Consider the following 23,370-nt stretch of genomic DNA (forward strand, 5'->3'; position numbering starts at 1 on the left):
AAAAATTTCTCTAAGCTCCAAAAATTCAGTGATTGAAAATTAAAGTTTCATTTTCCTTCCCGCTTTTGCAGTTCAGTTTTGTGTACCCATTGTTCAACCTGCTTTTCACCAGAGCACTGTTTCTATAAATGCCATAAATGGTTACATAGCAGTGTGCTTTTACTAAAATGACAATTTGCAGGATACTTTTTAAGTACTGTGCTCATTTGAACATATTTTAGTTTAAATTACCCCAAAAGAAAAAAAGTTCTCTCCCTTTTTCCTTTCTTTTCTAATTTAAGAACGTGAAAAATGTATATATGCACATATATATATATATATGTGTACACATATATATAGACAAAAACAAACGCACACACCATTACAGTCATTCATAATGCAGGTTTAAAATATATATATGAAAAACTAAAGTAATTCTGCTTCTCCAGTATAGTAATTTCTTTCTATAGGAGAGTGGTAAGGATTGGTGATGTTTGCAGGGATAAATCTACTATAGGATAAAATAGGTAGAAGAATAGAATAATTTTAGCAAAATTAGAATGACATCACTAATTGCACTTGAGACTTCTATTAACGTCATATTCTGTTGACCTTTATGTGGAAATAAGAGAGAATTGTCATGGGAAGCACAAAATCACATATTCAGGATTTATAGTCAGATGGACAAAAGTTCAAAACCAAGGGCTTCACTCTTCCATTGTCTAGTCTTCTGACCTTGAACAAGATACTTAACTTCTTTGAGCCTCCTTTAAGGGGACTGTATGAAGATAAAGAGATACCATGGGACTATTAGTTCCCTTCTTTTTTATTCCCCTTTTATTTGTAATGAAAATTAAATTATCCCTAAAAATAAAACTGTTTAACAGTACAATGTTACGTTGTAACAATCATTTTTCATCTTTTTTGACATTGCTTTTAAAATGTTACTATCTTCCCAGGCATGGATTTGCCATCTTGTGGCAGAATGTAGAGCTAGAGACTGTTTTTGGAAAAATGCTATAATAAATTTAATGCAGAGAGTTTCAATCCATTTTCTAACTACCGGGAAACTGAAAGAAAGAAAAAAGGCCTTACTGCACACTTTGCATTACTGTTTTATTAAGAGACCTCGAAAAACCCCTAAATTGTTAGACTACTGATAAATTTTTGCTAATTAAATGTTTATTATAAGTAGCAAAGAATTATTTATAAATGTAGACATTTCAGCTGTAGATTTCATTTTATATAGCATCATTGCATATGCAGAACTTCTAGAATTTTTTATTTTTAGTTCTTATAGAACAATATACAAATATCGTAGCTTGGCCTTAAGGATCTATATTAATCATATGGATGATTTATTCAAGTCTGAGTATTTGATCAAGTCAAAGCATTTTAATGAGAAAATTTGACTTACAGTGATGTTTCCAGCTACATTTTAGGCAAAAACTGGGAACTGACCCAATATGAATAGCTCTTCTAATTTTATTATTGCATTGTGACTAAGGGTTTTTTTCTTAAATGAGTTAATCATGCCAGTGATTTTACGTGATTCTTTCTGCTTTAATCGTCAGGCCTGGTGCTTAGTGATCGTATGGATGAGTGACAGGTGAATGAGAGGGTGGATTAGATAAGAGAGTGAGTGAATGGTGATACTTCACGTAATAGAGGACAGACCCACCGTGACAAGCCCTAGTCATTTCTCAATTCATCTGTTACGTTGAGGACTTACGTAGGCCACAAACTAGAACTCTCTGAGTAGGGGGAGAGATTACAGTGCTTCCCCAGCTGCACTTATGCATGGAACCATTTTGTGTGTGGGTGGGTGGGTGCGAGTGCCATGATAGTTTATGACAAAAAGGAACCTTTTGCTTTAAAAAAAAAACCAACAACCCATAAATTGTCTGAGATCAACTGCTTTCAGTTTACATGAGTCACCACTAGATGGCAAGCTTGTACCCTTGGCAGCAAAAATCATCAGTAGCAGCCTGTTTCTTTGCAGGGAGCTGGGAGGGTCTTTTTAAAATGTATATGCAGATACCTCCTTCTTAGGAAAATTAAAGTCTTTATGGCAACAAATAACTGACATCACTAGTTTTTATTAGATTCCAGAAATAAACACAGTAATTTTCTTGAGATATAAAAATTTCTGTTCAAGAAACGTTTTGCTTCTAAACTCCTTAATACTGTCTGGGAGAAAGCAGTTTCTCAGGGTTACTGCTTCTCTTGGTCAGAAATTTCCTTTTAGCGACTCTCTGTCGAGGTGTTTGTGCCTGTTCCTCGCTGCCCATCAAAATGGCATGTGCAGCTAATGACCCTCATTTTCATGAAATGGGTCGAATCTAGTAATAAATTATCTTGTTTTCCCCCAAGTGATGACCATAGGTTGTGCTCCAGCTCTTCTTAGTTTCCACTTCAAGCCAACACGGAGCTCACCAGATAATGGATTTCCTTCTGCCTTAATCCCAGGACCCTTAATCCCCAAATAAACGCATTTTCTGATAGGATCACTAACTACACTGGGAGATAAGGCCAGTGCCACAGATGCAGCGCTGGAGGTTGTAAACAGAAACACATTTGAGTAGATTTGTAGTCAGTCCACTGCATGAGGAACTTGAGCCACCAGAATGTTGATGAACGGATTGGGGACCACCCTGAGGAGGGAGCTGCAGGTCTCACAGGAGTCTGTCACCAGCCCCGCCCTAATCAGCATGCCAGTGGGCCGAGATGAAGATGTATTCTATATATCAAATGACAGACTTGAGATCCAAAACTATCTTTGGCTCCATAAAGGCCCCAAATCAGTAAGATGAAATTTAACAAGAGATAAACATAAATCTCTATAGACTAAGTTGGTTTTGGTATAGTTGTTTTAAGGACCATTGCAGAAAAACAGTGATGGGAAAATTTGGCCCAGTTTAAAGGCTATTCACTGACCATAAGTTCACTGTGAGTCTTAGTGTAACATGACTGCCACAAATACCAACGTGCCCTTAGACTCCTTTCACTGAAAGAGTGTCGCCATCAAGAGAGTCCCTGCCCTGCTTATACCACGTGACAGCAGGTGGGAGGGACCCGAACACATCACAGTCAGGGGCCTGGGTTCAGCCCAGAGAAGGGATGGTGAAAGTGGAACGGAGTGGCTCTCATCAAAGGTTGCCAGATGTAAGATGGGAGAACATTTTTGTGCTGTGTATGTGAGCAGTAAACTCAAGAGAAGACATTAATGACAGATTTGAGGTTGACATAAGGAACAACTTTCTAACAATTACACCTGTTTGAAAAGTCAATGGCTTTTATTACAGGTCACTTGTAGTCATTGAAACTGTCCAAACAGAAACAGAATGATCATTTTTCATAGGTGTTTAGAAAAAGAATTCCTTCTCTCTGAATTTGGTTAAAAGTTGAGGGAAAATAGAAGAAAAAGAACACTTTCCCCAAACATGATTTAATAGAATAATATGCCAGTTACTGTACTAAGCATTCGCTGAGGGCTCTTCTCCAAGGATCTGTGATTCCATCGGGGGAAGAAGGCAGGAAGTAAAAGTGTAGTGTGTCCCCAGGATTGACCAGCATCTGTCTGCTCTGCTAGCCATTTCTTCTGTCATTTAGGACTTGAGTAGTATCATTCACTTCATTTTTTTTTAAAACATCTTTATTGGAGTATAATTGCTTTACCATGGTGTGTTCATTCACTTCATTTTAAAATGACGTGGCCTTCCTGGACTAGCAAAGATTAATAATGATGATATACTGGGTTGGCAAATTTATGAGGATACCAATCATCTCATATGGATCAGTGCAAGATTAACTTGATGGAACCTTTCTGAAAGGTAGTTTGATAATATGTAACTAAAGCCTTAAATAGTGTGCACCCTATGACCAAGTAATTCTACTTCTAAAAATGTAACCTAAAGAAAAAGTGTCAGATACGTATACATACATAGGGATGGTCATCTCAGTGTTTTTTGGTATGGAAAGAAAAAAAAAATATATATATAGAAACAACTTACGTCAGGGCACTGATTTTTTAAATAATGATATGGAGGCAGGCGGACATCCTGGTTAGAATAATGGACTTGGACATGCCCGAGCTTAAGTTCTGGCTCTGCCACTTATTAGCTGTGTAACATTTGTCAAGTTACGTAACATCTCTGATCCTCAATTTTTTAATCTGCAAAATAGCAGTAATATTACTTAATGGTATTTTTGTGAAGATCAAATGGGATATTGAGCATGAAGTCCTAAACAGGAGGCCTGGCAGGGGCTCAATAAACAGCAGTGGTGGTAGTTTGGGGGATTATTATTATTATGGTGCATCCATACAGTGGAGTATCCAGCAGCCACTGAAAATCGTGATGTAAATATACGCTTATTCACTTGGGCAAACATTCAGGATATATTGTCCAGTGAAAAGAGAAAAACAGGAAAGGGAGAAAAAGAAAGCTCTTGGAAGTTTATACCCCAAAGGTTAACAGTGGCTATTTTCAGGTGTCAAGATTATGGGTGAGTTTAATTCCTTTCTTTCTGTAATTATCTGTCTTTTCTAATTTTCCTACAATGACATATTGGATATTCCTTGTGTGACAAAAATGTAACAGTTTTTAAGAATTGCAGTGACATTGAGTTCGCACAGTTTTAACAAAATCCTGGGATGTGCAATTACTACAGAATCCAGAATGTGCATGTTTTGTGCATCTCACTGCAGCTGCATAGAACTCCTTTCTAGATAGTTTCAAGACTGTTTTAAAGGAGGGATGAGAAACAGGTTTCCTGGAGTTTCTATTCACTTCTCCATCTTCCCAGATATCTCTAGGGTAACACTTTGAAAAGCTATTTTATTTTTTCTTCTAATGTTGCCCCGCTTCTGACTTCTGTACAACTTTTATTATTTTTATTATTTCATTTAATTTTTTGTTTCATAAAGGTTTTACATGTGGGTATAAAATGAATTTGGTTTTTTTTTTTTTTGAATTTGGTTCTTTTAAGAGCTAATTTTTTTCCAGGAAGTTTAATTCAAAGTATGGAGACTATAAAGTGCATTTTGCAAAATAATTCCCTGCATAAATGTTGTTACACTTCACTTCTTAAAGATTAAAGGTTAAATTTAATCCACTGGTTTTAGGAAACATCATAAAGGCCAAATACCTTGGCTAGAAGAAAATCAATGTCTTTTTTAAAAAGATACCATATTTGTTAAAAACTAAATTCACTTTTTTTTCATGGCTTTGTCAATTTCATGCCAGTTTTGTTAAATTCTATTTGGTGAAATAATTTTTAGTACCTCCTGAGCTCCTCTGTGAAAACTATTTCAGTGGTTACTAACGATTCATTAGCCAGCATTTCAACGAGGTTTTCCTTGAATTCATACTATCATTGAGAATTGTGTTTGTTCCAACACATCTGTTATATTAGTCAGCTCTTAGTTCTCTATTATGGGAATCTCAGAAACCATTTGACTGGGTTCACGTTATCTGTGAATTTTCACATTATTTTATGGCCACCGGCTGCATTTTATGACTATATTAAATCTTTTATTTTTTCAAATAACTTTTTCAGATGGTCTCAGTTTCTGATCCAAGGGAAATCAGGCATATGCCCAAACATCTACTGTTCAGCAAGTTACAGCCACTGCGAAACCCCAAATAAACGAAAAAGAAACAAAAATAAAACTCTTCTTTAAAAAAGAAAATTCCTGTGTAAAATACCAGTATGCCAAAAACCTACGTACCTGACCTTTCACTAGATCTATTCTTGGTAGGACATGCCTTCAGCTTTTAATTGGAACCTTTTTCATAATTGTTGCCATTTAACACATTTAGTCTGTCAAATCATGGGATGTCTTTATAGCCATATAATAAACCCTAGAGAACAACTTTTCTGACTGTAGCCATCTGCAGTGATCACAAGAGTAGCTTACAAAATACTGACAGTCTTTATGGTAATAGGATACATATGGCAGCCCACAATTATGTGTAGCTGCATTCAATTAGTGTTGTACAATTACACAGTTTTATTGCTTAGTTAAAACAGTGAAAGCAGTACATACTGGGTAATTTGCACTAATCCCCGTCTCTTTAATAGCCCTCGTTGTTTAAAACGTGGGGGGAGCATCTATAGTATTTAAAGGGCGTGGGATGAACATAAAATTATATCTCATGTTGTGAATACTCTTTGACTGGCAATTAACGTACCCCACCTCACGTGTGGCGCATATGTTATGGCGGCTTTAAAATACAGTCACAGCAAAAAATTTCTTCTTACACCAGAACCCCACTTGCTGGGTCAGCCTGTCCAAGCTTATACTTGCAGCCTGTTAAGGTTCTTTCTGAAAGAAGGTCAGGGTGAGGAGACAAGCTAAGGAAGCCGATTCAGAGAGTGGGAGAAGCCAAGGACTCTGTGTTTTGGATGCGAATGTGTTAGAAGCTTTTCCGACTCCTAACGTTTAATTAAAAACTTAGTTCAAAGTGAATTTATAGCTGCCATTTGGGAAAATACTTTCTGGAGATGGTTTTGTGAGGATGTGTGTGTGCGTGCACGTGCACGTTTAAAACACATGTATTCAGCAATCTGTGATTTTTAACGAAGTTTTAATTACATTTTTAAATGGCCTCAATCCTGCCCCTCTGTAAATGGCTTGGTAAGAAATAAGAGTGAGTACACTTCAGGCGGCAGCAGGCGCTCTGGGGAGTCCAGTTGTGAGGTGGGCCCATTGCAGCACTTAGGAAAGGCGCTCTCCCAGGGGAGGAGAGGAAACACTACAATATATTCTTCTGTATCCTTCTCCCCAAGTGTTGACAGAGAAAAACCCAAAGCAACCTTGTTTCCTGCCCTGCCTGACGGTAAGTAAGTTAAACAGAATTCCAAATGAGAGGCCTGGGCATTTATTCACCTGCAAAAACATTTTGCTGAAGCATTTCAAATGTACTTGGGTCTAGAAATGTTTTCAATTATGTGGATTAGACCTTTGTCTCTTAGCTCTTACTGTCTCTCATAAGCATCACTTTAACCTCTTTATATGTTCATGAAAATTCTACTATATGGTTTTCAAAGCAAAAAAAAAAAGGGGGATATGTAGAAGTGAGTAAAGAGAGATGAAAAGAACATTAAAATGATAGATTCTACATATTTCATTTAAATGATGCTGGTTTATTTTAAGAGAATTATTACTGTTAAATAATCTTCATTTTCTTTACTTTAGGTAAGTTTTTAGTGCTTTTTTTCTTAGTTATTGAAACTTTGAACTTTATTGCTCAGCTATATTAAACATAACTGGCATATGGCTATATGTACGATGGAATTCCTATTAAAATGTAGATGCTTAAAAAGAAAGCCTTTGGTACATGGAGGAGAATTACGTGGTCATATTCTGAACTAAAATGTGACTTGTGACTGCATCTGCCAATATCTGCTTTTGTCCAACTTTGGAATAGAGTTGGGTGATTATGGATAGTATGTTTAGAAAAAAAGCCACAGAATCCCTGTATAAATGGAGCTGTGTAGTTTGAAATCTGCACCACCTCACAAAACACGCACCATGAACGTTTGGACCTAACAGAACATCAAAGCAAGAGGTTATTCTGCATTTTAGAAAGGTTATTGGTAACAAAATGGAATTAGGGAAGTAAACAATTCTGCTCTGTCTGGGAAATAAACTAGATGATCTACTAGGTATTTCCAGCTCAGATTTCTTTTCATGAAAAACATTCGCGTGTCTTTTGAATGACCTGAATGGCTGACATGCTAAGACTACAGTTTAGGGATTTCTTTTGCCTGAGAGCATTTAGACTGGGGAGGATATTATGCTTTGTAGCTCTGAGGCCTCAAAGTCCATGATTCAAACTTGTTTATGCTGACCAGGGCTGGTTGGCTGCTTCATTAAACTAGGGAGGACAGTGTCCATCTCAGAGGACAACTGGGCAAAGCCACATCTGTGGGGGACATACAGCTGTCCTTGCCCTAACAACCCAGGTGCAGGTGGCCCTGAAGGCCTCTGGATACCTGCCTGAGGGCAGCCCAGATTTGATCGTGGTTGAGCCCTCAGGGAGAGGACTCCATGTTCTGAACGTGGAGAAAATGTAAACAAATATTTTCTGCCCAGAAATGACACAGTCTCTCCAGAGAGGAGGATCTGACTGCCTTTTTTCTGCCAAAACAGTGAGATCCAAGTGATCATTGCTGATACTGCAGCTTAGCTGGCCAAACATCTGCACTTGAGGCTGCAGTGAACTGAAAAGTGAAATCTGCTTTTTCCAAAGGAAGGCAGACGTGGTGTGTGAACGGTAGCAGTGTTCCTAATGTGTGGAGATGTGCCTTGCTGTGCGTGAGGTTCCAACTGCTGTAGCAAGTACAAATGATCATAGAGCGATAACAGGAGAAAATGCAGGCCTCGACTGGCTGGATGAATTATTTTGATGTACGTGGAAAACTTCGCCATTTCCTTGAGGCGTCTCCTGGCAACTGCCTTTTACTGTGGCTCTCTTTTCTGTATCTCTTGATTCCAGTGGAGGGCTCTGAATTAGAATTCTGAATGCCCTTTGATCTTTTCTTTGAAATAATAGACGTTGTTTGGCATACTTTTTAGAACAGATCCATTTGGTTTGATCGTGGGCTAGAATTAAAGCAGTTTAAGTACTTGCCTATGGTCACATGCATCCTTTTCTTGATTTGTTGGGTGAGAGACTAGAGATTTTTACTGCCTTAATAAGGAAACCTGGACAGAATGCTGACTCTGCACTGGATAAATCTTCCCAAATTGCCACAGGTGAAATGAAATGTTAATATCCCTTTCAATTATTAATAAAAAAATGTAAATAGATCTTGTTGGAAAAGTGGGGCACTGAAAATAAGGTATTTTAATAGACGTGTGGATTTTTTGTTCAATTTACTGAAGAGTTGCATTTTTAAAGCTTCTGCTATCTTAAAATGAAGAGGTCATTATTTTCATAAATGGGAGATTTTACACTAGAAACTTGCTGTATTTCATTGTATTCTGCAAATCAATTTGAATTGTAGCAAACATCGAACACAGATAAGCAAAAGGAAGAAAAATCTCCTATAATCTTACTTCCCAGAGACAGACACACCAATATGATGCTCTTCCAGACATTTTTCTTTGTACATATTTGTTTCTTTAATAGACATTTTATAAACACCAGTCTGAAGTCTGTCCTCACTTCCCAAACTTGATTCATTTCAATAAATGTAAACCCACATCACCATTGTAATGGTCATGTAGCCTCCCATTGTATGAACACACCGTAATGTATTTAACAAATTTCCATTTGCGGGTTCTTCACCATGTTTTCAATTCAGCAGTAATATAAAGATGTATGTATATCCTTGCATAATTGCCTGATTTTTTATTTTATAATAAATACAGGTAAAATATTAATATACCAAAACCTCAATTAAATAGAGTCAGGAGACCAGAAGCGGCGTTCTCACTCCCTGTGATCATAGCAGAGCCCAACAGGAAGAAGAAAGACTCCTCTTTTTTTCCTGGCAAGGACTCAACCCATGAAAAGCCATGGACTCCTTGTTTTCTACAACCCTCCCAACTTCCTTTACCTCTTTGTAAATGCACCTCCCTCCCTTGCCATGTGGGGACTTGGACATGACTTGCCATGGGTGCAGACCCCGAATTGCAATCCTGTGCTGATCCCAAATAAACCCATCTCTGCTAGAGAAACATCTGGCAGTCTGTTTGTTTTAGATCAACATATATTAAATTTAAACCACAGTGCCCTTCCTTTCTTTAGGAAAGAACTTTTGAGCTCTTGGTTTTAAGGCAATTTCACTTTTACTTTAGGTGTACGAACACCAAGACGGCAGCAAATCGCTGAAGCTGGGCGACTTTGGACTGGCCACCATTGTAGACGGCCCCCTGTACACCGTGTGTGGCACCCCGACATATGTGGCCCCTGAAATCATTGCAGAGACCGGGTAAACACTTCTTGTGCATTTACTGCAGTACTGTGCTTGCAAAATAGCTAGTTGGCTTCAACGATAGAAGAAATAGGAGTGTTCTGTCCCATCCAGACAGAACTAGTTATCATATATTTTTCACTTTTTTTCTTTTTTCTTTTGACTTGAAAGTGGGAGCCATTTTCTCTGTTTTCCTCATCAAGTTGCCAGTTACTACCATCTTGTTTAAGGCTTCCTTTTGGCCTTTGTTAAAGGTAGAATGGCAGTTATTAACCCCTTAGTAAAAAATGTTTGGACTAACAGAGGAACATAGTAATTAACTATGATGGTAATTAACTAGCTATTGGAGCAAAAAGAAACAGACATCGCTGTGTGCAGTGAGTGAGTACAGTCTACGGTGGTTACTTCTCTCGGCTGTCCTTATTCTCCAGTTCCGGTCCCATTTTGGTCCTCTTGGCAGCCCACTGATTATCTGTGGAGTGCAGATACCCTCAGACATCTGAGGGCCCCTGGGAACTGGCTGGTTTCTGAGTGTAGCGGACACGGATGAATGAAAATCTCTAGAATGGGGGGAGATTGTGGGGTGGCCTAATGCTTAACTAAGGACCTACTACTATATGCCAGGCTCCTTTACTTAATTCTTACTCTTCCAGTAGATGATATGATTCCCATTTTGCATCTGAATAAACTCAGTCTCTGATGATTGACTTAGAAGCTCATGACTAGATAGTAGCTGAGTCAGCATTTGAACTCAGGTCTAGGTGAGTAAAAGGCTCTTTCAGTGAAGAGCCCCATTTCTTGCCAAGGATCAGCAGCAGGGTTCTGAAGCACTGTCCTTAAACAGAAGGTTGGCCCACAGCAAGGACAGACAGCCTGACTATTTCTTCCCATTAGTGGCACCAACCCAAACCTCACAATCTAGGTAGTATCTTCCACTGTGACAGGTGGAGATAGTTTTTCTGCTTGTACCATAGACCGGAAAGGCAGAAATACAGAACAGATGAGAGGAGAAATCCCCAGAGTGAGGTGTGAGGTAATGAGCACTTTTTTATTCATCAAATTTGAGTCAGTTGCGAGCCCACAATCTATAGCCATGCCTGACCTCCCTCGAGGCAATGCCGTTATCTCTGTTGGGTGCTCTGATGGCCTGCTGCGAAGGGGTGGTGTGGGGTCGAAGGAGGATTTGGTTCAGCTCTTGAAAACCTTGGCTGGAACTCAGCTGTGCCACTAATTGTGAGATCTTGAGCAAAATTATTTACCCTCTGAACCTCGGGTTTCTATTCTTTAAAACAGGCAGGAATATTCATCCTGTACAAATTACAGACTTGTTGGGAAAACAAAATCAGATAATGTATGTCAGTGCTTTATAAATTGGAAAATGTCTTCTGTGTAATTATTATTTCTAAAATCCAGGAGTGAGATAGTCTCAGGGGTCCATCTCTATCTGAAAATTGATATGACTATAATAAACATTTTTGCTGAAACCCTTCACTGACTGATATTTAGATATGAAGTAGGCATTTTTATTTTTAGTCATGTGCCTTAGATAGTCTTTTCTTTTTATTATTATTCTTTTCTTGAATTCTGTTAAGCCAGTGTTTGTTGTGGGTTTTTAAAATTCTGTTTGGTTTGGGTTTTGGTTTATGATAGAAGAGTCATTTATTTTACCGTGCCCCGTAATTTGTCCTGGCCTGACTTTGCTAACTCTGACATCACTTACTTTTTCAGATATGGCCTCAAGGTGGACATCTGGGCAGCTGGTGTAATCACTTACATCCTGCTCTGTGGTTTCCCTCCATTCCGTGGGTATGGGCAGCGATCTTTTATTCAGCACCAACAAAGCATTTCTCCCTTCTCTGAATGATCCATTCGGCCTCCCCGCACAAAGGAGCCTACAGCTGGAAAAGAGCATAAGAACTTGTTATTTTTTCCATGTTGTGCACGCTAATTTACATGCCTTCCATAAATCTTCCTCATATAATTTAAAAACTCATTCTTTCTTAATTTGCCAAAACAGTTCCATACTGACATTTTGAATTGCTTAAAAACACACATTTTACACATTTGTGGGGAAAGGAAGGGCTTCAATGCATAAGAATGAAAAGATACACCCTGAGTTGGCATTTTCCTGCTGTTTATTCCTCGTTGTTGTCCTTCATCTAAACAGAAGCGGTGATGACCAGGAGGTGCTTTTTGATCAGATTTTGATGGGGCAAGTGGACTTCCCTTCTCCATACTGGGATAACGTTTCTGATTCTGCAAAGGTAGGTTTCCAGTGCTTTCCTCTTCCTTATAGCGTGCGTCTCAATGGAATTATTGATTCTGAATCAAAGAAACAAATGATATCGTAAATATGATTTCTGTATGCATTTTAGTCATGATTACTAACTTTCCCAAGAGCTCACATCCAAAGAGTCATCTGTCCGTAGCCATCCCAACTCATCGACTGCTTCTGCTTCCCTGGCTCATCCCTCCCTGTGGCCATTCCAGCTGTATTGCTGTAGCCTCTAGTGATGCCCCGCCCACACCTGGCTTGAGCCCACCTCAGACTTCTGTATAGCTTATTGCTTCACCTCTCTCGGATCTTGACTTAATGTCATCTTCTCAGTGAAGCTTTTCCAGTTGCAGCTCTTAACCCCTACCTGGCTGACCTTATCGTCCTTTGCTTTATTTTTCTCTGTAACACTTACACTCTGTGTCCATCTGGTATACCATCTAACTACCTCTCTGTATCTGTCTGCTTATCTAGATGGATATAGATAGGTGGATATATTGTATTTATGTAGTTTATTTTCTAACTCTCCTCACCAGGGTATAATTTCTGTCAAGACAAGGATTTTTGTCTATTGTATTCATTTCTGTATCATCAGTGCCTAGATAGTGACCAGCAACTAACTGATGCTCAACGTATATTGCACGAATGAATGAATAAATGAATGAGTGAATTAAACAGTTAATCAATTAAAGTGGAGAAAGCACAACATGGGTTAAGATGATCAAGAAAGACATCATGGGGAAGCTATGATGTAACTTGGACCTTGAAAGACAGCCAGGATTTAGAGGCAGAGGGGAACAAAGCATATGGTTTTTGTCCCATTAAACTAAAAGATCAATCTCTAAGAAAACTAAAAATCTCGCACAGAGACATTAGTAGACCCTGAAATCAAAAATGAAAACTTTTAAATTGATCCCTTAAAATTATGTCTCCAAGCACTGACTTAAATTTTTGGAAAACTGATGTTGAGAACTAATTATCTTTTGATTATTCAATATACATGCCTTTCCTTTTGCTGTGTCCTGAGTATGAGTTCAATTTAAAATCTGACTCCTTAGGCCTGGCCACTTGCCATGGAAAATGATGCATACTGGGCCCAAATCTCTCATTTTCTTCAACTGTCCAGGAATCTACCTCTAGCCATAGGAAAATGTGGGGAACTGGGAGAAGTGTCAAAGAAAAGCCACAAAAGTAAAAGGAGATGGGATGATATAGCCACAGAGGTGGGGCTGGAGGTGTTTTCACCTGTGAGCAGACAGTTCAGGAACCTGTCCCAAGTCTCAGTGCTGTCACTTCATAACTCAAGGGCTCAAAGTCACTGACCGATAGGACTATCTCCTGCACCCCCATGGCGCCTGCCAGCAGCATCACACATAGATAGTAGTTGCTTTAATTGAATCCTGGCCCAAGTTAGAAAGTGAAGGTAGAATCTCTACATCATTGGAAATAAATCGTCCCTGTCATGGAGCGGTACTCAGAGCCTATGCTTATGAGGGACCAGGTAACACGTACCTAACCATTTTGTTACACGGGAGCTTCTAATCCAAAGTAGACAGATGTCTGACAGACTCATCATTAAAGCCAAAGCCGTGCTTTTCTGGTGCAAATAAATTTCAGAGCCATTTAATCATTTGCTTCATGATGGTTCTATTTTACTTTTATTGATTGATCTGGAAAGTTTTGAATCATTTTCAACAGATTTCCTCTGAATTCTTCGGCTACTAAAGAATAGTTTCTGTTTTACCAACTAGCTGTTGGCAATTCCGTATGTCTTTCCTCATTCCTTTCTTTCAAACCAAAATATGCCCTCTTGCAGTTAGGAGGAAAAAAAATCCATTTTTCCCTTCAGCTGCCAAAGTGAAATTTTAAAGTGTTTTTAAAATGTGATTTCTATATTAAATAATTTGGAATCCGTCTTTAAAGTGCAAAATACTTTATTTCCTTTATACTAAAAATATTTTTATGAAATTGATTTTAATATTTATTTTTTTCTCTCTCAACTACAAGCTATATATTTATAATTCCAAAAATTCGCCTTTCCTTTAAACGGTGTTAGGTAGCTATAGGTAAGTTGAGTCGATATATTCAAGGTTTAGAGCTTTTACAGATGTTTTCCAAACGAAAAGAGAACCTCTGCTCTTGAAAACGCCTGGATTTTTACCTTCAGTGTTAGACACAAATGGCATTGAATGTTTCCTTTCACAGGAGCTCATTACCATGATGCTGTTGGTGGATGTAGATCAGCGATTTTCAGCCGTGCAGGTCCTCGAACATCCCTGGGTTAATGTAAGTAACTTCCTCCCTTCCCTGTATTTACTCCGAACATTCCTTTCTCAAATTGCAGCTTTCCTAATGATGTTGCCTCCTTTTTAAAGTGTTGTGTTTGTGTCTGTTCCTCTCTCTCAAACATGCCAGAACAGTTACAGGATCTCAGCCTTGTTCCACAAGGGCCTCTGATGTATCTGTGCTGACATGTGTTCTCACGGTCCCTTGCACAGAGCATTTCATTTGATTCAGACGGGACTGCCTTCTACCGGGGAACTGCATCCTATGGTCCAGATTAGGGCTGCATCCATCAATAATACAGAGCAGATTTTCTGAGTCAGTGCTGCTTTTGCATCATTTCTACCAAATATACCAGTGACCCAAGGGTCCCCACATCAGTGTTGGAGTTCTCCAGTGCAGCACTTCTCAAACTTGCCTGTGCTCACAAGTCATGTGGTGGGGGGGGTGGGGGGAGGCTTATTAAAGTGCAGATTGTAATGTAGTAGATGTGAGGCTCTGAGTTTCTAAAAGCTCCCAGATGCTGCTGCTGCTATCTGAGTACAAGGTCTGACGAAACTTCTTTAGCTATGAAAGGATTCTCCAGAGCAGAGTCATTAGTTTTTGACTCTCTCTCTCTATAACTGATTGAAAAGATTTGTTTCGAATAACAACAATAATAAATATTTAGAGTGCTTAGCTTATAGTGTCTGTCCAGGACCATTTAAGTACCTCACATACATTAACTGATAACCCAGGGGCTGTTGGAACCCCTGCTGGCATGTGTGGAAGTTCCATACCTGGGTCTAATGGTTCTTCCTACCAGAATAGAAGACAGACATAGATTTGGATATAGGTACAGACATGGGACAGGTATAAAATCGTTAGCTCATTGGTATGAATTTTGCCAGCTGCTTCGAGGGATCTGGCTGTAAGATGAAGGCAACAAAATGTTCCACTTCTCTGAATTATCACTTCGGTGATAAGTCAAGTGTATTTTCCCAAGATAACTAATGACTGAGGATGAAGTGTGATTAAAAGCACAGTGTTGAGACAGACTGCATCTGAGGTGACAAGAGCTTGGGATCTTGTTCATGTTCTGCCACTTGATGCCCATGGTCCTAGGTTCCAGCACTTTACATGCCTGAACCTGGTTCCTCCCACCCCACTTGGAGGTTTTATATATATATATATATACACACACACACATATGACAGGAGAATGTACAGGAATGCGAGCGTGTATAGGTATACAGCTAAGGTTTGTTAAATATTTTTACACAGCAGAGCTTCCCAACTGGTGTACAGACGTGTGAAGATATTAATCCCCGCAGCCCTTGGGATAGCCAGGCAGGGCTGCCAGAGTCCAGGAGCTGTCACCTCCAGCCTTACCACCTTTGCATTTACCCTACGATGCTGAACAAAAGTTATCCTTTTCTATGGAGTTGGAAAGGTTAGGAAGCATTTCATGTAAGCCTAATAATAAGCCTACAAGAGAAGCAGGGTGGGTATTATTGTACCCATTTTACAAATGGAAAGACTGAGGCTGTGATGGATGACTCTTCCAAAGTAGCTGTGCTTATGGTTGAGCCAGAATTTGCAGGCAGGCACTTCAAGCCCATTTCCTTTAAAGTCCCGTGCACCACACTGCATCACCCTCTCTCTGTTATACATGAAAGCACTGTGAATAGTGCAGAAGAGTGCACTATATGTACACCAGCATCGTTATAATGATTGTTCATACAAGGTTGCAGTCTTTCCAAAGTAACTTACCTGGGTCGTGGTGCCTCTCCCTTAGACGTGCAGGGTGGAAGAGGCACAGGCCAGCTGCAGGCTCTCCTAGTGGCAGCAGCTGGTTTGGACTGATCTACATGCTGATTAGAAGTCCACGGTCCACAAACTGTCAAATTGCATGTTAGCACTGGAAACACTGAGAGTGTGACCACACAGAATACAGTGGAAAATCCGAATTTGAAACACGGCCTTTGAAGGCTCACAAAGAGCCGTGGAGGAGAGAGATTACAAATAGCCATTTTGGATTTTGAGATACATTTTCATCAGAGGACACCCCCTGTCGGGCCTGCTCTCCAGGAGCTCTGTCTGATACAGCAGTCACATGGCAGTGAGAGAAGAGCCACCCCAGCTGGCCTGTGTGGGGAGGGTGCCCTGAGAGGCTTCCCAGAGGAGGAGATGCCAGAGCTTCTTCCTGGAGGAGGCTGGGAAGAGATGTCCTGCAGGGCCAGCTCAGGCAGGATATGGATATTTGCTGTAAGGTAACTCTGTGAATGTGAGCACATTTGTCTACACATGTGAGAGGCCTGGGGTGTTATTGGAAACAAAATAATCCCTTACCCTGATTCCAGACCAAATGACCCTATATCAATATATTCCAACTCAGTTGGGTAGAGACACAAAATTAAGACAACTTCTGGCTGTTGCCTTTGAAAAATCAGGTTGTTCATTTTCCTAGGGCAGTGTATACATGTCTCAGCGGTAACTTTCTTCCTCCTCAACCTGCTTTGTGCACGTGGTCCCACTTTGCTGACAATTGGGTTCCACAGCTCCCTCTGGACCTTGGACTTCTGCTGTCATTTTAGTTTTCCCTCTCAGATTCCCTAAAAACATTTTCTAAGAGCAAGGATAACATTTAAGGCATTGTCTAGGAGATTTAAAAATTTTAAATACCCTTTAATATAATTATAACAGACCTTAGATTCTAAGGGGAAAAAAGATAGCAATTTTGGCAAAAAACTTAACATATAAAGTGATTGCTTAATTTTTGAAATTACATAGTAAATAACTAAGTTAGAAAATTGATTAGTTTCTTTATCTCAAAATAACAAATGAAAAAAATATGTATATAAGCATTCACAACCAGCATTTAGTGTTTGTTGAGGTCTCCGAGTGCAATAAATGAACAACCCAGCAATCAGAATAAATAAATTAGGGATGTAAAAGGAAGCCCGTTTAACAAGACATGTCGCCTTTGGCAATCAGATTATATCTGATCACTGCAGAGGGTGCTACCTAAGGGGGGAAAAGTAATAATAAGTCTGTGAGCCCTAAGGAAGTCGTCAGAAAGCTCTTCCCCCGTTCCCATTTGTCCTAACTTTCTCTTATCGCATAAACGATGCCCTTTTCACCTGGCGCACTTGGAATTGAAAAGGCAGTCTCATGACACAGAGAGCAGAGCGCAAGGGCAACAGAATAGAAAAATCTAGTCAGCAAAAGTCACTTGCTTTAACCTTACTCCAGGTGCTTCCTCTAGGCCCCCACTTATTTTTTATACACTCTGAGTGCCCTTTGGTGTCCTGGACCTCTGCTCTGTTATCGGAAGAGCCATGAGTGAGGCCTCTCAGTGGATGGTTCTAACCAGCCAGAGGACAAAGGCAGCATCAGCGTGTGCAGCCAGGTGTCTGGGAGAGGGATGTAGACCTCCGGAAGGAGCACCAGCTCACCTTGGGTAACCTTGGGACAGTCATTTCACGCCTCTGAACCTGTTTTTCTGTCTGTGAAATGGGAGATAAGAGAATCAACTTCTCAGGTTATGAGGATAGAGAGAGGATTTTATATCTGAAAGTCCTGAGCAGACAGTCTTAAGTGCTCATACACCGTAGGTACTTGGTAAATATTTGGTGAATTTGAGTCTGAGGAAGGCCGAAACTCCATCATCTGTAGCTACGAGCTGATGGAATGGAAACTGTGATCAACGCTGGCGTGTGAGAAACTTGATTAAGGTGGAAGCCCCTGATCCAAAAAAATGATCCTGTTTGTGTGCTCCGAACTCCACGTAGATAATGTGATGAACAGCTTGTTGCGTTCTCCAGTGTCACAGCCATCTCTTAAGGTAGCTGCAAAGAACCAACAGGAATTTCCCTAGCTAAATTTATTTACCTTATTACTCATATAGTGGAGAACCATATGATTTAGGCTCATATCATATGAGAGTGGAATAGGCAGTAATAATATATCTGGATCATTCCAGGGATTAGGGAGAAGGTTGAGTCACTTTCTCCCCAAATGATATTTTGTTGGTAGAAAATGCAGGTTAGTGATTAAGTTCATAAGCTTAAATGACAGTTCCAAAGTTGTTTTTTTTTTTTTTTTTGCTGTGTAATTAGGATTAAATTATCAGCAGTCTATTTCAAATAGATGACTATTATTGGATTTTTATTTTCAAAGTTTTGACCTACCTTATCCCATTGTTATTCTCCTCATACCATCTGTGTTTTACCTTCAATTTTTTTCCTGATGAGGAAGATGAGGCTTAAAGAAGTCTCTAGCACGAAGCTCAGTGGGGTCTCTAGCATGAGGTCCGATGCCTGGGTTTTGCCTCTAGAGATTCTGATCCTGATCTGCACTGGCATCTAGGCATTGGGAATTTTAAAAGCTCCCAGGTGACTATAATGTGAGACCAATATAGAGAACCTCTGTCCTATGGGAAAGGACCGGTTTAAATAAGTCAAGTGTAGTTACTTAGCTGGTGCAAGACTTACTGTCATCTTCCTGGCCTTTAAATTTTATTTTCCCTCCTTTTTCTCACGTGCCTCTTTTGAAAAGATACTGCTAAGCCAAGATATTCAACAAGAAATAAAGAACCCGAGGAAGAAGAAAAAACAAGAGCCTAGATAATATGCTTTTTATTCTATGCTCATAAAAATCAGGGCTACCCATACAAAAATATATAAGCATTCCTCTAACTGTTGTTAGAAATTAAGAGAACCCCCAATGATACTGTAATAATAAATAAAACCACCTATCTGTATGTACAACTTATAAATAAAGTTGTAAACGATGACATGGAATTCCACTTTGCATTGGGGCATCTCCCCCTCTCCTTTCTCTAAGGTGGATCTTAATTTACTTCACATTTTCTCCCCTAGAGCAGAGTGAATTGTAGACATAAAGGATACACAGGGCCAAGCTGAGAGATTCAGAAGTCCTGGGATGTTGCACAACTGGGGAAGGTTAACAAGAGTCGAGGGGGCACACTCTGGCCTGTGAAATGGACCCGCTACTGGAGAGTGCGCTAATGTACCTGGGATTGTTTAAAACGAAGTCGGGATATCCTGGTAGTGAGTATCAGACTGCTCAAGACTGCCATGCTTCCCATAAATTTACAGCTATTATTAATACTAGAGTCTGGCAATGAGTAGACTGAAAACCAGATCCATGATTCAAAAACAAAACTCCATGAAGGGAGGAGGGTTTCCTAAAGCATGACCCCTGGAATGGCTTCCTGGAGGAAAGAGAGGAATTCACTCTGCTGAATGACTTCACAACCAAGCCCCCCAGCCCTCCTGACGGCTCCTCCCCAACATCCGCTAGAGGAGCGGGGACCAGGAGGCTAGGTCTCCCCCAGACAGCTGGGAGGGTTCATTTTCCATTTTGCAAACTAGTTTTGTTCTTGTCGGTTGCAACGCTCTGCCAAGGAGTGGATGGGGATTTCTAAACCAAAAACCGCTAACAAACCACAACCAGCCCGCGTCAGACTTCAGAAACTCCTCCCGGAGACTCCACACCAGAATGTATGGTAATAATACGAGAACTATCTGTAGCCTACTGCCAGGTTTGTCACGTTTGGAAAATTCATAGCACATTTTTGGCACATAATCTATTCACAATAGTGGCGATGAAGATGTATATATAAAAATGTACGCTTTTAATGGCCCTATTTATTTTATTGATGCAAGATAGTAAGTTAGCTAAATCTCTATCATCAATCTGGATGCCTCAGGTACAGCTTAGGGCCCTGCTAAGCCAATTGCTTGTCTTTTAATCCAGTTATGCGCAAAGCCTTCAACATTGTTAGAGACTGCAGATTTTGTAGTTGCTGGTGTGTGTGTGTGTGTCTGTGTGTGTGTGCACACTCGTGTATATGTGTTTTACCTTCTCTGGCGGAGGCACCTTAATTCATTGGGAAAAAAAATCCTGAAATGTTTTAAGATTTATGCAGTCAAAAGCATCCCTGGCAACTTGTAAGGATTGTTTCACTACTTTCATTGCTTCAACATGAACTAATAACCCATGGGAAGCTAAAACCTTCACTAGAATTTAAAGCTGGAGGCCAGAACCCCCAGGCCCCAGCATCTGAAAGAGTTGCTAGGAGTCTGACAGGAGATTAGGGCCAGGACAGAGCTGGGAAATGGTAACAAAGTCCATCGTGAGGTTGGTGAGAGAGCCAGCTTTTAGCTGGAAGACTGGCAGGAAAAAAAAGCCAGGTAAAGGGGAATTTCTGGCAAAGATGGCAGTGGTGGGGGTGTGAGGAGATGGGACTGCAGTAAGGGCTGATTCTCCCTCAGCAAGTTAAGTAGAGGCTGCTCCGATGGGATCCCTACTGTTTGTTTCCTCCATATCTGCCCTCATTCAGTCACAGGCCCACACTGTGACCCAGGGCACCTTCCTGTCACCCTGTGTCAGCCAGGCCTTCTGGCACTGCCTGCTCCGCAGAGGATTCCAGAGCCCCGGCCCTCATGGGCCACGTTCCCGTATCCCAGATGAGTGGATGCCCAGCATCTCCTGGGCAGAGAAGTCCCTAATTTCTAACTACATTCCTGTGGCCCCAGAAGTGCTCAGCATCCCTTTTACTGACCTCTGTCCAGATGCTTCCCAGGCTCCCTTAAAGCCCTGTCCAAATATTCCCTGTTTCTTTCAGCCCCTAATGCAGCCCTCCTTACCATCGTGTGACTTTCATCGTGGAAAAGATGACTCATTGCGTCCTTCCATTTCACAATTCTGGACCTCTTTTAGTAACCAATGCCCCTGATGCACTTGACAATGCAATGCAGTGTGGTGGGAAGACCACAGAGTTCCAACCTGTTTCAGGCCTGACTCAGCCAGTTTCTAGCCCTGTGACCTTAAGCAAATTTTTTAACCTTGCAGAGCCTCAGTTTGCTCATCTTCAAAATGGGACTAACAGTGCATGTTGTAGAAGGTAGTCTGAGGACTAAGGAGATCGTATATGTAACTTGTTAGCCACATAATGGTTATCTCATGTCACCTTCCTCCGTGCATTTGTCTTTTAACTCTGCTTCTTTCCTTACCCTTTTCTCTCCTTACTATTTTATAATCTAAAGCTCATACAAATTGCTTTGCCTTGCGTAGCCTGGAGCTCTATTAAGAGATGACTAGAAGTACCTGTATAATTTGGGGAGTGAGGCCCAATTGGGCACCACTGTATCCGGCTGCCCCCTTTCCTTCAGGCAGGACCCCAAATTATGCCCGAGATATGACACTTAAAGGCACATCAGTTCGTCCCTTGTCAAATGTTTAACTCCTCCCCAAAGTCTAATTTAGATTCCAAGGGCTGTTGTTTCATACATCATTTAAAAAAAAAAAAAAAGTGTTTTACATACACCATTGAATTCACCCTTGTGTTTAAAACTCTAGACTGTATAATCCTAATTCTCTGTGGTTGGCTTGCAACTTCTCTTTCACTTGTAGAGTCAGGAAGTGAATAAAGGGAGGGTGGTCCTTCACACTTCCTGCACTTACACCCCTCTTACTTTTTTAAATGTTTTAAATTTTTATTTATTTACTTATTTACTTATTTTTGGCTGTGTTGGGTCTTTGTTGCTGCGCGCGGGCTTTCTCTAGTTGCGGTGAGCGGGGGCTACTCTTCGTTGCGGTGCGCAGGCTTCTCATGGCGGTGGCTTCTCTTGTTGCAGAGCACAGGCTCTAGGTGCATGGGCTTCAGTAGTTGTGGCTCGCAGGCCCTAGAGTGCAGGCTCAGTAGTTGTGGCACATGGCTTAGTTGCTCCGCGGCATGTGGGATCTTCCCAGACCAGGGAATGAACCTGTGTCCCCTGCATTGGCAGGCGGGTTCTTAACCACCGCGCCACCAGGGAAGCCCTACACCCCTCTTATTAAAGAGTACTGCTTTATTCCTAATTGAGACCAAGGCTTCCAGCTCCAGATGTTCTGGGGACTCCTCTGTGGCCAGTTCTCTCCTGCTCTTTCAGCTTTCTCGCCATCACTCTCCCATGGAAACTCTTAACTAGAGGTGGAATGGTTGACTCATTGTTTGGCAAACATGCCTTGTGGCTTCCCACTCAGGCACATCTGTGCACCAACATCACCTCCCCCCTCTCTACCTGTCAGTGCACTCCCACCATCAAGGACCTGCTGGAATCCCGTATTCCTCGTGAAGTTTGCGCTAACTGAAAACACGTCCTCTCTCCTCTGAAGATCTGTGTTTCTAGCTGAGCCATGTGGCACACTGCCTGGTAACAGGTCTTTCTTATCTTATTGGTCTGTTTTACTGTTTGACGTGGGGTGTGCAAACTTTGTCTCCTAGTTAGCCCGCGAGGGTCTGGCAGACAGCAATCATTTCTTCTCCCCACCCTGCCATCCCCAATGCAGCCCTGCATATAGTAGGTACTTCAGTTGACCCTGTTTCCATTCCGAGTATCATCCCACTGGTACCCTAATTGACCTTCATTTTCTGTTTCCACAATTTTTTTTTAAATTTTGAATACACTCTGCATCATTGGAAAGCCTCCTTCTTCTAGATTTTGTTTCAGATGTGACTCAATAAGCATAATAATTGTTCCTTCTTCTAGCCATTAATAAATCAGCCCAAGAATATCATAAATTGAGCATCCACTGTGTGCAGGGCACTGAGCCAAGTGCTTAAAGATTACAGAAAACATGGAAGATGTGGTACAAAAGGGCAAGAGTTCATTTATATATATATATAAACATGTGTATAAGTTTTATATATATATATATGTATACACACACACACACACAATCACCTAACACCAAAAAGAATGTAAATAGTGCAAATACATATAATGAAAAAAGCATTAGGAGTTTATACAAGAACAATTTTAATGGATTGTGCTTAATAGGCAGAAAATGTTTTGGAACAGGTGATTTGGACTCAAGTTTGGAAGAAAAAGAGGGACCACAGGGTCCATAAGAGCA

General features: G+C 40.5%; 1 protein-coding gene across 4 annotated transcripts in view; it reads left to right on the forward strand.

The window, feature by feature from the left end:
• The window catches only part of DCLK1 (doublecortin like kinase 1), a 324,978-nt gene that overhangs the window by 278,965 nt on the left and 22,643 nt on the right, over positions 1–23,370 (forward strand). For all 4 annotated transcript variants that reach the window (XM_033410091.2, XM_033410089.2, XM_049701368.1 and 1 more), the window contains 4 exons: positions 9,791–9,924; positions 11,635–11,712; positions 12,074–12,170; positions 14,387–14,467. In XM_033410091.2, the coding sequence (XP_033265982.1) occupies positions 9,791–9,924; positions 11,635–11,712; positions 12,074–12,170; positions 14,387–14,467 (390 nt within the window). The remainder of the gene's footprint in view (positions 1–9,790; positions 9,925–11,634; positions 11,713–12,073; positions 12,171–14,386; positions 14,468–23,370) is intronic.

Source organism: Orcinus orca, chromosome 18, assembly GCF_937001465.1.
Source record: "Orcinus orca chromosome 18, mOrcOrc1.1, whole genome shotgun sequence".
NCBI classification, from domain to species: Eukaryota; Metazoa; Chordata; class Mammalia; order Artiodactyla; family Delphinidae; genus Orcinus; species Orcinus orca.